General features: G+C 41.2%; 1 protein-coding gene across 1 annotated transcript in view; it reads right to left on the reverse strand.

The window, feature by feature from the left end:
- The window catches only part of pard6gb (par-6 family cell polarity regulator gamma b), a 33,488-nt gene extending 15,777 nt beyond the window's left edge, over window positions 1–17,711 (reverse strand). Inside the window, exons 1-2 of the mRNA XM_072370682.1 lie at window positions 17,344–17,711; window positions 12,313–12,535 (exon numbers count right to left, since the gene is read on the reverse strand). Of these exons, the coding sequence (XP_072226783.1) occupies window positions 12,313–12,535; window positions 17,344–17,415 (295 nt within the window). The 5' untranslated portion in view covers window positions 17,416–17,711. The remainder of the gene's footprint in view (window positions 1–12,312; window positions 12,536–17,343) is intronic.
- Between the last annotated feature and the right edge of the window lie 551 nt (window positions 17,712–18,262).

Raw genomic sequence — 18,262 nt, forward strand, 5'->3', positions numbered from 1 at the left:
ATACTGATAACAAAATAAGAAAAAATGTGCAGAGGAGGATTAACATTTTCAACAGCAATCACTCACACACATGCATACAGACCCCCTTTCCCTCTGAAAAAACAAACAACAAAATTGGCTCTTATTTTGTCAGAGTGGCTTTGCCACAAGGGGATATGTGAAAAGTAAACAACCCTCAAGATCCAGTCAACTCCCTCTCAGCAGACTGGCTTGGTCTATTTAAACAGAAAAACACCACACATTTTTCGCCTTTTCATCACTAAAGTCTGTTCACTGTAAGCATGTTCATGTTGGGTGAATACACATTTGTGCTTTCCAACTGAGACCGGCTATCCTCAAAAATAGCCACACCACTGTGAGTGAGGTTGCACAAACCAACATGGACCCCGACTCAAAAAAGGAGACGGGTGGCAGTGCAGCTGCGAACAGCCCATTTGTTGGCACAGTCTTTTTATATTGAGTGAATTTAGCCGTGCATGGATTTTTCCATCAAGAAGGAACTTCACAGGCTGCAATTTCAGCAGAAAAAGAGAGTGTGTCTGCATGAATGTCAGTATTTACAACATATGGGCCTCCAATGTGCATCACGTCTACGCACAGGCACACACAAGACCGCAGTTACACTTAAATCTGGAAAATATATATTGATAAATGTGAAACATACATTTTCTTGATTATAACCTATATGTTAGCCTGGCTACCAGCAGTTGTTATGAACCTGTTTTTAACGCCGAGAGAGAGCTTACTTATAGTGAGCTGGGTGGCTTTGAAGCGAAGCTTGCCAGCAGTGAGTGTGTTTGCTGCGGCCGAGCTGTCGAGAAGCAGAGTCAGTCCCGCCTTTGTAATTATGGACTCTCAAAATAACTCTGCAAAGGCAATCCTAGGTTCGTGTTGTGCTAGCTTAACTTAGATGCACAGAAGCTGAAAAGAGGATACAAGCCAATTCCGTACAAGATAGAGATTTTTTTTTAAGATTACTCTCAAGAAGTGTCCAAATAAAACCTAATAGATGTTTCAGTTTCAACTCAGGCAGAGCTAACAGAACAAACCAAAACTTGAGAAAAACGAGCGAAAGATTAGAGAAGGGAAGACTTTGATTTGATAACCGCAGCAGTGACCAGCACTCGAACACACTTTTAAAGCCAATTTGTATGCACTCATAACATTGATGTAAACTGGGATTTCCTTAAAGGACACAAATCCTTTGCTCAAGCTTGCACTTGTGTTCATAAGTCTTACATGTGTGAATTAGTGTGCGTTTTCTGCTGCTACACACATATTCACACAGAGCATGCCTGGCCTTGTCCACCAGCAGAACTGTAATTAAGGAGGAACTGTAGCGAGCAGTGTCTGCTCAAAACCATCGACTCCTCCCTCAAAAACCCACTAACGCCCACTCTGCATCCACACTCCCCATCTCTCCAACCCCAAATTTTCACCCTCTTCCCTCACTTTGCTCACGTCTCAGCCCAAACGCCGTCTGGGAATTTCCCCCAGAATTCTCTTTTTTTGGCTAATCTCAGTACTGTCTCTGTCCTGAACTTCGCTGTTATTCATAATGCATGCTATGCCTAATGCATTAAAAGAGCTAATACAGATCATATGTGTCTGTTGGAGCATTTTAAGGCTTTGGTAATAAATGGAAGCTTTGCATATAGATGATGATGCCTGCACTGAAGGCACAGAAATGTCAAACTAAATCTTAACTTTGTTAACATTAATGAGCAGAGTGACAGCTATGAACATGCCACGAATGAGACAAAAGTGGAACAAGTGTGTGCTAAGTGCTATTAGATAATGCCACTTTCGGTCTGTCCATACAATATGAAACAACAGAAAAGGAAGGACGGGCGTCTTTAAGCACAAAGATGGACAGAAAGATAAGCCGAAGCAGTTAATCTGGCACCATCCAAATGTATTGAAAGTGTATAACGTTTGAGCAGTATGTATATAAATGAATTGTATAAAGATGAACTGATACAAAGCAGAACCCGATTTGAATCTTAAAGATGTAATTTCACTGTTAGGTCGACCTGTGGATTGAGTAAAACCAGTTAAAGGCCCAATTACACGTTCCACATTTGAAGTCATCTGACCACAGCCAAAACAGCCAGCACAAGCCAGAAGAACGAAACCACACAAGATTAGGACTGAAATACTGACGACCTTTTCCAACCACTTTCTGGTAAATTCAAAAGGTAATTACTACCGTCCGATTTACTGGTAAAGATTTACAGCCTTAGGTAAGAGTGAGGGCTTTCGTGACAAACAGCGCTTCATTAAAAAAATAAAAAAATAACAAACCTCTTAATGGCATTTCATCGACACTTGTGGCAGGCTTGTGTTATAATTGGCTTTGTTCTTTTCTTTAGACATTATGTATTCATATTCTGTATTTTATTAAATAACCTATGTTCCTAGTATGTACTCCCCCCCCCCCCCCACTCTGCTCATACAACGGAATAGATGACGTTAAATGGTCCAAGACTTTAAGATGGCATAACTAGACTAAATAACTGGGTCAGATGAAGCTGGGCCTGCTCATACCACTAAGAACGGGCCAATTATATACTGAGATAAAGCTGAATATAAATATGAAATGTTTCCGGATATCAGGAGCTCTGTCACTCCGAGTCCAGCGCTGCCATATACTTTACATGTGACCACTAATAAATACTTTGTTTAACTTAAGATTGCTCCAGCTTGTTCTCGGGCTTCCAATGAAAGAATCGGGCTAACACTTGCATATTGAAATAAAGAACCAAGATGAACAAGAATAATATAATTTATCCATTTCTTTTTAAATGTAAAACACTGTATCAGACAGTATTCAGTCAAACTGAAATATTCTGTACATTTTCCATATTGCATGGTATCCAGATAGACATCGGATCACCTTATAAGGGCAGTTTTCCTCCGTTTCCAGTATTCATGCTGACTGAGCTAACAGACCATTCACTCCAGCGTAATAGGATATCACTCTCTGAACAGAAGCATCACAACTGTTTTCTTGAGTTAATGGCCAGAGGTCTATAGGTGACATTGTACCTATAGGTACCTATAGGCCATTATTATTTTGGTCAATCGAACACATACAAATTCCTAAAAAGAGTTTTAAATCAAACATGTGACAGGATCTCATTCTACTTTGAAGCTTGTTTTGTCTCTTTGAAATTTCAGGCTACAGAGGAGTGGCTTAGTTGGTGGTAGCGGCTTAGGAAGTTGTTTGTTTGTCCCTGAAGGACAGGCTATATTCATCACATCCATCATACCATGTCTAGAAGTGGGCTTATGTAGCTGCAGGATGGAGTCAATTTAAACTCAGCCACTGAGTTTCTGAGATTCAGAATAGTCACATCAGAGACTATGTTGATGTGTGATGGCATTTCTGAATTGAAAACAGCTGTGTATGAAGTTCATATTAACAGACATGACAGACTCCAAATCAGCTGCATCTTTTAGGAAATTTGCTTGTCAAAGACAAGCAAAAACATTTGTTCAGTTTTGTTAGAATGACTTCCTGTGAGCCCGTTTTGTCGAGACATTTCAAAACCAAAGCATGTAGCATGTTGACTTAAGGTTTAAAAAGAAATAAATCCATGAAATGCTCATTAAAAGTGGCAAACAAACTGTAGGGGGGGCAGACACAAACACTCTCATCCCACAGTGTCTGGAAACTTCACTGTGGGAGAGCAGGGTATGGGGGTGGGGTCGCAGTTCAAAGCGGGGTCGTAAACCAAAACGAGAGCAGGGACTTAGGGAAGACAAACACCAATATAGTTTTGACAAACACAACAAAAGTTTAATTAAAAAGCTGGAGCCCGCCCCCCCAAGACTCAAAAACAAAGAGAGACCTTACATATGTGTGTGTTACCTGCATATAATCGTGTTTGTGGTAGAGGTAATGCAAAAGGTCATCTGTGGTGGGCTTATCCTAAAACTTCACAAATAACATGACACAAGTGCAGTCAAGATGTAATAAACTGGCAGAATGTTAAGCACTGGAGCGAGCGTGTCTTTTTTGTGTCAGCTGATGTGATTTACAGCATCACTCAAGCTGGTTTGCGCCGTCTTTGCAGTCAGGGGCACAAAGAGAGGCAGCTCCCCATCAGACATGGCTGTTGCTGCTCTGTTCGGCACCCGGCAGGAACCAGGCATCTCCATCACACTTTAACTATGGAGGGCATTGTCTGAAGACAGTCAAAGAAAAGGCCACACACAAGGTTTACTGTGAAGCCCACACACACTATCCAAAAGGTTTAATGGCATAGAAAAATTTCCCAGCAGAGAGGGAGAGAGCGTTTTATTTGGCATAGGGCAGAGATGAGTGGGGACACATTAGCACAAATTTCCGACAGCGACTAGTCTTTAAACGCCTCACTTGCCTGAGATGAAAGGTGTCACATTCTTTCATTGTGAATGTGACCCAGATGTGTACTCAAAGTGTCCATTTAAAACGTACAAAAAGCTCTGAGTAAGGTCGCTGTCCCATCGTGACCATGGCTTTTGTCTAGGCCACCGCTTCTTGTCTTGGCAGAAATTCTTCTCCTGGAGAAGTGACCAACCTGTACAGTCTTCAATCCTCCCTTCCTCGCTGTCTATCTTACCGTCAGGCTGACTCCTCACCGTCTGCTGTGGTTTTCTTCCACTTTGACCTTGATTTGTTGAGTCATGCCTGAGCACTCGCGAAAAAATGAGGACTGGTTTTTATAAAAGAAAATTCTTGAACGCACGCCAGGAGGATCATTTCTCTGGATAAACTCTGTAGGTGTCATCCTTGTGACAGGACTGATTTTAAGAAAAGAAAGCAAAGAGATGGAAAGATATAATAAAGAAAAGAGTATTCAAAAAATGAATAGATGATTAAATGACTGAATACACGACTGAAGCCTTTGAGGAGCAGCAAGCGCTGTGTCAGGTTGTCAGTTCATAGCGTTCTCTTTAACCAAACTACATTCTTTACTGCACAGCCTGGAGTGGCCAAGAGCACAAAGACCAGAGGTACATGAAGCGTGAGCATAACAGAACACACACAAACTCACTGAGAAAAGCATACTGCATTCCAAGCAACAAGGTAGTGCCTTTACATGACTAAAATAGATGTGCTGGTATGAGGAAAAGAAAAAAGTTTCCTCCTTCAGTGACATTTGAGACTGGAATGAATCTGTCAAACAGTTTCCAAAATGCAAATGAGCAAAGAGGACAACAAAACAAAACAAAAAGGCTGAATATTGAAATGAATAGATTCTGACTTCCTATGCTGTCAGGAGGTGCATTCTTATCTAGTCTCCAAGAGACTGCAAGTATCAGCTTGGAGAGGTCTGACTTACTGACGTGGCTCTTTCTCCCGTTTACATGAATTCAGTGCGGTGGTGTCGCAGCTTCAACCTACAGATGCCATGACTGAGAACTGGCATGTTGACAACCTCGTCCAGGGAAAAGACTGTGGATTTAAGTGTGCGCACACACATACAAACAGACAAACAACCTTTGGACAGGATGCCAGAGTGGCCAGATGTGCAGACAGGATCCCTGCAGTTGGCCACTGTAGCAGCACACAGATGTAGAGGAGCACAACAAATTTGATTCTTAAAACGCACAACAACTGCTTTTAGGACCGACATGATTACAATCCACAAAGTGAAGAGAAGCTGCACTTTCTGCAGAGGCAATCTATTAAATTACAGACACCAGATTACAAAGTGCAGATAATTTGAAATGAAGCATGCTTGGGGGCATCTCTGCAGTCTCAAGAACACAGACTGTTTATTCTGGCAATTGCTGGCACTACCACACTTTTGAGTGCCAATACACAAATAAACGGATGAACACATCCTTGAGAACAATCCACAAAATCCATTCAAGTACTGATTATTGTGGCTAAAAGAAAGAAAGAACTTAAACATCAGCTTGCAGACTTATTCTTCTGTAAAGAAAGATTTTTAGGGACATTTAAACTAACTTTAGTCCATTAAAGTGCCTTTTCAACATTTGGATTGTAACCCTTTAAGGCTTTCAGTCCCTCTGACTATTATAGCCTTTTAACAATTAAACTACAAACTAAATCATTAAAAGACCAAAGCTGCTGCTCAAAACCAGAGTGAATTAATAGTTTAAGAGCCCAGCTCATCTTAAGGTCAAACCTGTGTCCATAATCCGTATCACTCATAAGTCTACGTACATATAAGATACCTTAGAAGACACGGTTGTGACAGTGACAACTTTTAAAAAGTACATTTTCAACGTACTCATTTCAATTTTGCATGTTTCTCTTGTCCTAAGCACAAAATCCCAATCTGAATGTGTGTTAGTCATCACCTAAAGGAAGTTTCTCTGTTGGTTGTAGTTGGTAAACTTTTCATTCAAGCTTTCCCAACAGACATGCATTAGTTTTCCTTGTGTAACATGATCAGAACTGACACCTCTGCAGCCTTCTGTTCACACATTTCTGATTCTAAGAGAAAAAGTAAAGAAGCCAATGTGGCAAGTCTGAGAAATACATTTCTGTTTGATCTACTGGCAACGGAGCTTTTCAAGCCGTTGTGAAACAGCACTGGTCTGGATGTCTGCACAGCGTAAATGTAACTGGCAAAACTTCTGATACATTCTGCTTCTTTATTTGTATTTTTTTTCTACTGTGCTCATTACCACGCCCCTCTTTAGCTTGGCCGATGTTGGTATCTGGTCCCTGCTTTTTTTTTTTTGGTTTTGGATAGCAGTCGGGTTTCTGGCGTTGTAAAGCCCAGTTCTCAGCACAGTAGATACGAAGCCACACAGACGCGACCTTGGCTTACCTCGACTGCTCTATTTATTTAAACTTTTAGCCCTTTGCCAAACAGGGGTCTCTTCTCTCTGTTGAAAGTTTAGTCTGTGTGCAATCCACTGGTACCGTCTACAAAAACATCTGCATTTTTCACACAAAACCGTGGCTTGAAAAACAGGATTGTTCTATGGGTGTCTACCATGGTGCATTTATCGGCAAATACAGATCATAGATTTAAAAATATATTCACATTTATATGTGTATGTACATTATATCACAATTACATTACTGTAGTGTGGAAAATTAGCAGCCATCCTCCACTGCCTGCTGGACTGTGTTAATGTCTGCCAGCCCTCAAAGCTTTTCAGCACATTAACAGCCTTCATTTGCCAGCCTTATTGTACTCCAAAGAGTCATTTGTGGGAATAGCTTCGATATATTGTGTCCAGCATTTCTCCACTAACAAAAGGTCATAAACAAGTGTGCTTTCATTACCAGTAAAGAGAGCAGCGGAAATGCAGAGCTCCACATTCCTTTGCCTAAAATAACAGTGCAGGCACTACTCTATATCTTATCTGTATCCTAATTTCCATGAGTTTGAGTGAGAATATGAATGTCATGACAGGCTCATCAGATGAGTACCAGATGAATAAAATTGGAAACTACTAGTTTCATGAAATTTGACTCGGTACCTTTTGGGTAATCTTGCTAACAAATCATATTCCTCCACCACAGCTATTACCTTCAGAATTGTAGTATCTGTTTTTCCCCTCTGTGTGAACTTAGCAACTTCCTGCACATGTGATCTCATCATAACAGTTAAGACTCAGTCAGCAGTTGAGTACACATGACTGAACTTTTACAACTATACCCCAAATCCTCGACCAGACGGGGAGGCCACCTCAACATAAGGAGCCGCCCTTTCACCACAATCCTTTTGATACATCCCATTATTTTCCCATCCCTTGCTTGCTCCTCCCCCTCCTTATTCTTTGCACATGAGAAATTTAGAGGTGACCCCAAACAAAACTTTGCTCTGCAAAGTTAAGTGCCCTTCCTCACTCTCAATAAACCGATGTCTCTCACCAAAGTTTTGCTGCTGCTGATAAACCGAAACACCTTCTGCGAAGCGTATGGTAACAAAGCAGAGGCTCAAGAATAAACTGAACATTAAAGACTTAATTTGTTGCTTAACATGGCAAGAAAGGAAAAAGATATTACAGAGAATGAACTGGTTGAATTACATTTTCTATTGAACACACAATTCGCATTCAAATGTGACAAAATACAATCAGCCTGACAATTTTAACAGCTCGGTACACTTAACAGTTATCCAATTCTCACCAGTAACACTTTCAAAGTAGGTTTAAAATGGGGGGGGGGGGGTCAATTATTTGGTAGTTACAAAACAACAGTCAGTACATTTTCATGCCTACAAAAGTTTTTTTTTTTTTTTTAAATGTTTGTTAATTGTTAAACAATGTTCAATATTCAATGGATTCAAACAGTCTCTTAAGAAGAAAATAAAACTAACCTAAACTTAAGTACATAGAAGAGTAAAGGGTAAGAGGACTTTTTGTAATATAAATCTGAAGGTCTTTATGTCATATCGCAAAACATAATCACAGCAGTTATCCTTTGACAGCTTCTTGCTCTGACTAAGGACAAGTAACCTGCAATTATCTTTGCTAAGAGGCTACTATGTATTCTTGGGAATAAGCCGCAAAGTTAAAACCTGTTTTCTCTGGGTGAAGGTCATAAGTTAAAAAGCTGCCATCAGTCACCCCAGGGGAGTAAGAGGTATCATCAGCAGGATTATCATTGTATCTCCACAAAACTGTGGCACGTGCTAAAGTGATTTTACCAACAAAAGGAAATCCAAGCCTGGAAAGGAGTGTCGGGTAGATAAAAGGGACATGAAAATGTTGTAATGCCCATTGTTACACGGAGCATGAGTGGAAAAGGATGCACACACACTCAAACAGTCCCAGAAAGTTGTTTGATCTCAAGGTGGAGGTGGCGGGTCCGTTTCTCGGACTGAATAACCAAGTAAAATGACACCACCTATAGAGTAATTAGTTCACTTAGATCTATTAGCTGTTAGTTATATTCATACCCATCAGAGAAAAACCCTTCTAACTTAGTTTTCATGTATTCCTCTTCCTTTCCCCACCCGTCTCACAGCGTATTTAATCATTAACTCTCTCCAATCTATAAAAATGTATCTGTGAAACTCAAACACAGTTTTCCACGCTTTTATTTTTTTTACATTTTGAGATGATCTTTTCATTTCCCATCCTTTCCAAAAGAGACTAAAATACATCTATATTAATACTGTGGGCTGAGCTGAGTGATTAAAGTATATCCATATAAAAGCTCCATCCATTAAGCACACACAATCTCCTTGTTGTAACTGGGTGGTGAGTCAGAGTCTTTTAATATGTGTGTGAAGCCTTTTCTTTCATCCGGTGTGGTCCGCAGACCGGGACGAAGAAGACACACGGTGACACCACTGATGACCCGCACTAACAGGCTGGTACTGTCTGATACAGTCACTATTGCACACATTCTCATGCCTGAGGCTCACTGCTCGCAGGGCATCTCCTCTAAGGCATGAGGTACTCACACAGTCACACACTCACCTCTTTGTCCACCAACCAACAAAAGATCGCAGATATGTATGATGCTCTGACAGCTTCACATCTATCCACCAACCAGAATGCTCTTTCCCTGTTTTAGAGGACTTCTCCTGAATCAAAGGTTCTTCAGAGTAAAAAATGGGATGAAGCAAACGTCAAAAGAAACACAAGCTCAGTTTAGGCCCTATCCAAAAGAACCCAGCAACACGATCTCAAGACAAACCATGAAATACGTACAGAAAATAAATCCGAAGATTAAAAGAAAGTCAAATAGCTCAATTTTCCTTTCTCAGTTCTTTACTGCAATGCAGCTGTTGTCGGGCTTCTGATGAGGTTTCCACTGAAAAGGGAAAGGAGCGGTTGGTGTTAAAGTTAAACCCTTTCACTCCCACTCACTAATGGTTACAGTAAGAGGTTGCAACTACATGGTTAGGGTTAGAATTATTGTGCAGGGTTTGGCTTAGATATCAATATAGACATGATTAGGGTTAAAGACTACACAGTTGGTCCTGATTCCCGTCACATGGCACAACTCTGCCTTATACAGTTTAACCGCCTACCAAAATGCCATCTCCCAATTTTCAAGCTTGGATTGTGACACTGCTACAAATTGGACATGTGGACAAACAAACTTATTTTACAATTTTTGGCCAAAATGGGCTAAACACAGCTGTCCCGACTGGATGTAAATGATATAGACTAGAGCTTAGCAGAAAGAAGAAATTGATGACGTGTCGCAGCAGAATCCTTGCAGCCATGAAAACATCTCAAGCATACAAATTATAGGTCCCAGGAAGCAATTTACTGTCCATGATCCTGTCCAAAAAGCTGGTTCTGCAAAGTCTGAATAAAGACACAATGTAACTATGTAAAGTAATTGACAATATATCAAAGGAATTATTTTGTTTGTTAAAAATATAGCTAACTTTCAATATGATGGAAGCAAACATTTTTCAAAAACTTTGGGACAGGGATAACTGGGGAAACAAAATCTGATTGAACTTTGCAAAACTCATCCGGTTAAATGTGTAGAGGTAAGTAACATGACTATGATAGGATATAAAAAGAGTATCCCAGCAAAACTGTGTCCTTTAGAAGTACAGAGGTGGGAATGTTCGCCATTTTGAAAGAACGTGTGGCAAAATAATTCAGCAATTCAAGAGTAACAATTCCATAGTTCAGTTGCAGGCCGCTTACAGGGTTTTATCATCTATGGTACATAATATCAGCAACAGACTCCGAGACATCTGTGTACACAAGGACAAAGCTGAAAATCAATGCTGAATGCTCTTCAGACCCTCGGGCAGACTGCATTAGAAGGAGACACTATTCTGTTGTAGAAATCCCTGAATGAGTTTAGAAGCACTTCTGACAACCTTTAACATCAGAGATGTCATGTCTTCTGGGCAAAAGAGCAAAGGGACCATCTGGTTTGTTATCAGCTAGCCTCCGTGATGATATGGGGCACATTTGAGCACATGACATGGGTAGCCTATGGTTTGGTGAGAGCAATATATGTACAGTATACATTTGCAGCTACCCAGATAGCGTCCCCATTTCAAAGGGAAGGCCTCGGTTTCAGCAAGACAACGCCACATTCTGAATGTATTACAAAAAAAAAAATGTAGCGTAAAAGCCCAGGTGAAAATTAAGTCTGCAAACAGTTCACTCCCATCGCCTGTAAACAATAACAGCATTATGAAATGGAAAATAAGACATGGGAGGTCCCGAAACGCTGCTAAACAAGAGATACGACAAATTGGTAAATATTCCCCATTAAATGAAATATGTTGTTGACATCAAATTCAAACTGCGTTTATATTCTTCAAATGATGACAGGTTGTCTTTGTACCGTTTCCAATTGAACATTGGATTTACACAACTATAGGTGAAAAAAATTATTCCGTTTTGTTTTTAAGAGGAAACATCACAGACAGATGTCTTATCAAGTGACAATGGCTTAATTCAGCCTCATGAGCACTTCTGAGTCACAAAGCCCAGCGGGACCTCTTCAGTATCTGAACCTCATTTCACCATGGAAATTTACGCAAAAATTGTTCAGGGCACTGTGGATAGCTTTTGTATTTGAACCACTGGACGACAATTAAAACAATACCCCGGAGAGTACATGTTCATTACACAATCGAGCGAGACATTCCAAGACGGATTGAGGGTATGAATAGATGTGAATGTTGATGGATTCATTTGCATGCTGGCTGGCAAGCAATCAAGACCCACTTCAGAGTTGGGATCAATGAAAGAAAAGAAACGGAGAGAGGACTCGGTTCGCATTCAGAGTACTGTTGTGTTGGTATTGAACAAATACGTACTCGCATGCAAGCTCACACAAACTCGCAAACGCGGGGAGCTCAGTAAGGAGTCTCCCTTTTCATGCAGATCCTTTGTCTCTCAGTAATGTCTGGTATGCCGGGATACAGACTTTGCCCAATGACCTGATTTCAATGGGGCTGCCAAGGCACCGTTTTCTGTGTGTATGTTTGTGTCTGTGTTCATCTGCCTGCGAGCCCTTCCTCTGGATAAGGCGCAGGACTTAACTGGGCAGACAGACATAGACTGAGACTGATCCAGCAAATAAGAGGGCAGGAAACAAATACACACACATACACAGAGAGACACGCAAAAAGCCTTACACAGAGTAAACAAAAAGGCCCAAAGACAGGGATAACTGGATGAGGAAATATTCTGTGGGGAGACTTGATTCCAGTCAGCAGAATAATTGCGGCGTTTATGCCACAGATGATTGTTTTATGGGTTTATCAGTTGCAGGATATTGGAAAAGCAATATCCAGCTAGTGTTTATTTAAACTTCTCACAAGTTTTAATACAAGATGACTCAGTAAGCTTTCAGGGTAATCGCAAAAAGAACAGTTTGTTTTTTTTAAATGGTACCTTGTCTCTGTATGAATATCCTGAGTAACGGATGAGCTGTTGACACCGCTTTGCAAAAGTTGTCGTCGTTGTTTATTGGCAGCAGGTCACCGTGAACGTCAGCGTAGCCAATCATCATCTCCATATTAGCAATGCGGTGAATGTGCAGGAGGAGCTTGTAGAACTCCTCAAACTTGCCAGGCTTGACCCGGTCCACCGAGAACCTGCGGAACTCTGCCCCATACTGAGCAGAGAGAAATGAAAAAGAGAAAAGATGAAAAGGACATCAAAGAATGGGACGCAAGTGTCACACGTGAAATGAACAGGGTGGAAGCTTCCTGAGCATGTGTGGGTCGTGACCTTATGTAAAATATGTGACTGGCAAAAATGTCTCTTAACAATACACAAAGCAAACAAGCTATAATTTACTAAACCGGTTTCAACCCAACCGAAGCTTTTCCTAAATAGCTGCATTACACAACAACAGGAAACATTAACCTTTAAGAAAAAGAAAAGAGCACAACAAGCCAAGTATTATTAGACATTCTATGAAGAGAAAGCACATCGACAGAGGCCTTGATGGAAAGCTCAGAATCATTCCACAAGCTCCCCTGCAGTAAATGTCTTCTTTGCTTCATGTTTGAAAAACAAAAAGAAAAAAATCCTTCGCTGAAGCTTAACTAAGCTAACAAATTGCTCGTTAAATATTTAAATTGAAAAGAAACAGCTGCCTAGTCCAACTCCTGGCGACAAAGAGAGCAAGATGCACATCGGTTGTAAAAAAGTGAGGTCAGGGTGGAAGTGCCTTAAAGCACAATACAAGCGAGGGTTGTTAGGTTGGCTCCAACAGACTCCCATCCAAAAACATCAGCTGCTCACAATGAATACTACAATCTTCTGCAAATCCACTACTTCTGCATAATAAGCACAGGCTTCAATCATTTTGTCTTTGCTTTGCTGGCTACGTCACTGAAGCACTAATGAAAAGTACGGCTGAGTTTCATGGCCAGCACTTCAACTGACAAAGATATGTATACAAAGCTATAGCCAAGACACAAAAGCACAGCCCAATAAAGCTCAGCCACAGACAACTGCAGCAGCACCGGTGTGTGAATCACACTGATAATTTGCAGACTACGGTGCTGTTTGTTACTGTAATCATCAGCTCACACTAGTGGGACGCTGACAGCCGAGAAGAAGAGTGTGGAGATGATCAGGGGGAGGGAGAGGGAGACGGCTGACATAGTAGCGGAGGAAAGCAGTGGTACACTGGCTGAGAGGAACGATAAAAGGTAGTGGGGGGGGGGGGGGGGCATTAACCAGCTCTGTAATTAGAAGATGACATATGAATTTAAGAGGAGGCGCGTTAGGGGACCAGGAGGATGCCAGGCGGGTGCGACTTGCTGCCAAATTCACTGAAGAGAGCGGAAGAGCACGCATGTGAAGTAACATTTTGTAAGCCTGGAGCTCCACTCGGATTCCAGCTAATATAAAGCTCAACTCACATTAGGGGATGACACTGGAAGCTGACAAACAGGTTTCGGCAGTGCTCAGTAGGTGTTACTAGCATTTTGGAAAGTGAAACCATGTCATAAATAAACTGTAATTAACCCTGTAAGCCTTCAACATCTTAAACTTGCCTTATTACAATATCAGCATCATGCACAACAGTAACCTCAGTCGCTGATTATGAAAGTTTTGTTGGTACTGTACAATATGTTTTCACATGCAGAACTCAGCCCACAGCTATGAGCAAGTCTGAACATGGCATGATTAATCACAGCTTCAATACTAAACCCAATACTAAGAATAAATCACTACAAACGTGACATCACTTGCCCTCCTGGCCAATCAGGGCAAAGGGATTTCCAACAGGCTGAAACATGTCTGGAGCCTCTTAACTGACACACAGGGGAAATGGTGAATAACTGACTAATGTCCTCAGCCAACACTTGCCTTGTTCCTTATTTAATACGCTGCAAGTCAAGCAAAACTCCAGCAGGTTCTTAGCAATTTAGTAACCATGCACATCTGCGACATGAAGAAAACAAAATATCAAGATTCAAAACTGGGATACACTGATGCAGTTTTCAGAAGTTTATGAAAAGCTGGGCCAATTACAGGATTATGGGAGTGGGGGGAAGAAAAAAAAACTAAAAAAACCTTTCAACAAATCCCCCCGCATCCCAACAGACTCTGATAAGTGCTGCAAGTGAGTGAAACCAGCTCCTGGCTGAGACTCCACGACAGGCAGCCAGACACCTCCAGTGCTATTCCTGATAAGCTTATCATAGGAGAAGTTTCCCTTGAGAAAACCAAACGTTTACCACCGAAAAAGCAGGCACATAGCATCAATCACACAACTATTCTATCAACAGACACGCTAACGTCACTTCTGGAAATGTGAAGGACCTTATCTACTGCTCAGCAAGTTTGCACTTTCTTCATAAGTGAGACATTCTTACAGATTTCTTAAGTACCGGTCGGCCTTGATGGATTGGCTGTGAGATTCAGGCGCTCAAACAGCTGCCCCTTATATTTAAAAGAAGCACAACCAGTGCCATTATCCATTTTAACCCATCATTAACTTGATAAATCCATCAACCTCTTCTGTCCAGAGCAGTATTTCCAGCCCAGAGCAGCTCCCCATTGGTGAGGCTGAAATGAACAACTTTGAACTCTAGTGGCTCGTCAACACTTAAAGAGAATTTTTGACATACATTCAGTCTCTGTCTCTTTCACGAGGTTAACTCTAAAAATCAAAGATTCTCGTTTTCTCCTAATCAAAGAGGAAATCAACATAACCATGCAGACTGGATTTAAAACTGGTTAAACTGGGTCTAGTCAAGTTCAGGACAAATTTTACTGAATTAAACTGTATTTACAAAGGCCACAAAAGACTGACTTAGAGCCATTTTACTTTAGCCTTTGGCCATATTTGAGCAGTTTAGGCAGGGTTTACACAAGACTAAACTGGGTGCCGACTACATTACACAGGGTGAGATTTCATTAAATGGTAAATCTGAAGTAAACTCTTTAAAAGCTGCTTTGTAGAAAATATACTTGAGGCTCATGACAGGCTACGTTGTGCATGGTTGTAATAACAGGGAAGTAGCTGCTAACCATAAACCAAATTTGGAGGTGGAAAAGACCAACAAAACCAGTTGCCCTGGCCATTTAAGAGAGAAAGATGAAGAGCCGCCTTCAATAACACTTTTCAGCTGGGTTCACTGGGTTTCTTTTTCCATGTCTGTGAGTAGTTTCTTGTACGGAGGCAGAAAGAACTGATCCCTCAAAAAAAACTACAAAGTCTATTTTTACTGGACTTGCATCAAAATAGACTGGGTTGTACCTCATTACACTCCATCCAAACCATTTTGGGCTCAATGTAAAAGCAAGTTAAACTCAGTTCAGTTTGGATTAGAGTGCGTTTTGAATCAGATTAGAAAGGGTTGGACTACATTAGACCAAGTTTTTGCTTCAAAAGTGACCTAAACAATAATTATTAAGCATTTGCTAGTTAAGCTCATATTTCCGTTTCACTGGCTCTCATTGGAGTGAATTATAACAGTGTTCAAATGTCATCAACTGCCGTGCTGCTTTGGTCAGGTTAAACTAAACAGATGAGCACCACTCATCTTCTCGAAGCCATCATCTTCATCTCTTCATGTTGCTACGGTGATTGAATTTGACAGGATGGGAGGGTGAAGCTGTGTGAAGCTGCTTGGATTCCAGTGCAAAAGAGAACCTGTTCTCGGCGGAGGGAGAGTAAAATGACGCATGGGGTGATGCGATTGTGAGAGATGATTTACATCTGATCCAAAAGGGGAAAGGTGTCACGTCATAGAACGATGACTCAGCTCTGTGGTGATGCGGTGACGCTGGTAAAGCTTGTCTAGCCTCAAAGCTCCTGGGGTGTCAGTCATGCCCACAAACAATCTCCGGCACCTACCTGGTGATCCCTGTTCTGTGAACCAAACACGAAACTGACCCGGCTTCAATACAAAATTGCAGCCCTTTGGAGTTTCCGCGTGTGTTTCAGATCAGTCCTGGAATAGATGCTCACCCACCAGGTGTCAGCCACCTTATCAGAGCATCTGTTAGCCATCTCACAGCACTGTCAGGTCACGGCCCCTGCGCCCCGCTGAAACCAGGCAGGAAAAACTAAAAGTGAAAAGACCTCTGGACCGAGTGAGTCACCTCTTGCAACACTTCTTCATCTCAGTGTGACAAGCCAACTCACAGAGAAGCTCCTCTCCAATGTATACAGGAGCAATTTCTGTGTGTAAACTGTAAACACAGTCACGCTGGAAAGAAATGTTGGCTCAACTACACTAAGTCCAATGTTTTTTAGCGCTTTGATTTTCACCATTCCACCAAAAACAGCTCAAACCCTTCCTCAGTAGTGGCAAAGTATTCAATAGTCACTTCCACGATTTGATTTGCTTTTAAACTGGATCTATTCCACTAAACTCATAACCAATCAAATGTTTTCTAAACGAATGCGCTCAATTACATAACTCGACAGTTCTGTGGATAACTGCGCTAACTCAATTTACGCAGCAGCCTCCGGTAGACTGTCCAAAACATCAGGTTGAAACTATGTAGCACCAAAGCAGCCCTGAATGTAACTAACGTGGCGAAAACATCCGGTTTAACAGGTGAAACCTTCACACATCAATAAATGTTAAAAAGAAAGAAAGAAAAGGGGCCAGGTGTCTGAAAAACAATGTCAAAGCAGTTTCTTTCCCTTTTCACAGCTCGGTGACACCGAGGCAGAGCCAAATCAGCACAATCTGGATGGTTGGAAGTAAGGAAGAAGAAGAAAATTTAAGGAAACATCCAGGACTTGGTATTTTCAATCCGACATCCAAAAGTCGACCACTTTAAGGCAAACAAACAAACAAACCAAAGAAATACAAGCGCCGTTGTTTGAAAAAACGGATTATCCCACAAACTAGAGCTCCGTTACGGGACGAGCATGTGAACGCGTATTTTCTCCCCAAAATCTCCGTTGGTCGCGTTTAAATTTCCCACAGTGCTACCACTCACCTTGCTTTTCACTTCTACGGCGTTGCAATCAACACTTCGCAGAGGTTGCGACTTATGAAAGCTCCGATTCATTTTTTCTTTTTCTTTTCGTGTGCGTGTGTGTGGTTGCAGTTTATAAGAAGAGAAAAAAAAAAAGTTCAGCCGCCAATGCCCGCAGAAAGAAGGGGCTCCACTCCTCGGGTTCCTGTTGAGAAATCCTTCTGCAACGCGTCAAGCTGAGAAGTTGGCGCTCGTCTATAAAATCTCCTCCTCGAATGTTTTTAATATACTCCGTCAGACACGAGGGAGGACTTTTCGGTAGAACTGGTTGTGAGCAACTCGCTGCGTTGACTTGGGAGTGTGAGATAAGTTTTGAAATGACATCAGCCCTCCTAAAAAATGGGATCCGAAGTTGCGTTCAAGTACTACTCGTAATCCCCACTCTCACCAGTTTGCGCCTCATGCACTGATTGCTGTGGCCCTGCTGGGCACGCGCTGACGCGTAAAACGACCACGAAAAAAATCTAACAGCAAAAAACGACTAAATGCAAACCAAAGTATGTAAAATAGCTACAAATGGGCACAAAATGACATAAAAAGGCATAAAATGTTTATAAGGACATAGAACGATCAGAAATAGATGTAAAATGATGATATAAAAACTCGTAATTAGTGTGAAGAGAAGGAAAGGACAACAAATGACAACATTTGACGACAAGATTGACACAACATTATGACAAAAACACACGGAGAGGAGTGAAACATTTTTTTTAGAAACAAACAAGAACAGATACATCAATTTGCTATGACGTAACTGAAAAAATGCAAATAAAACCATAAAGAGATATACAAATAAAGAATATAAAGTGACAAAAGGGTTAGTCAAAAAAGGAAAAAGTTTACCGTGACAAAAACAAAAAATGACCACAAAATATGCAAA

Source organism: Leuresthes tenuis, unplaced genomic scaffold (genome assembly GCF_036924035.1).
Source record: "Leuresthes tenuis unplaced genomic scaffold, fLeuTen1.0.hap1 SCAF_18, whole genome shotgun sequence".
In the NCBI taxonomy this organism is placed as follows: Eukaryota; Metazoa; Chordata; class Actinopteri; order Atheriniformes; family Atherinopsidae; genus Leuresthes; species Leuresthes tenuis.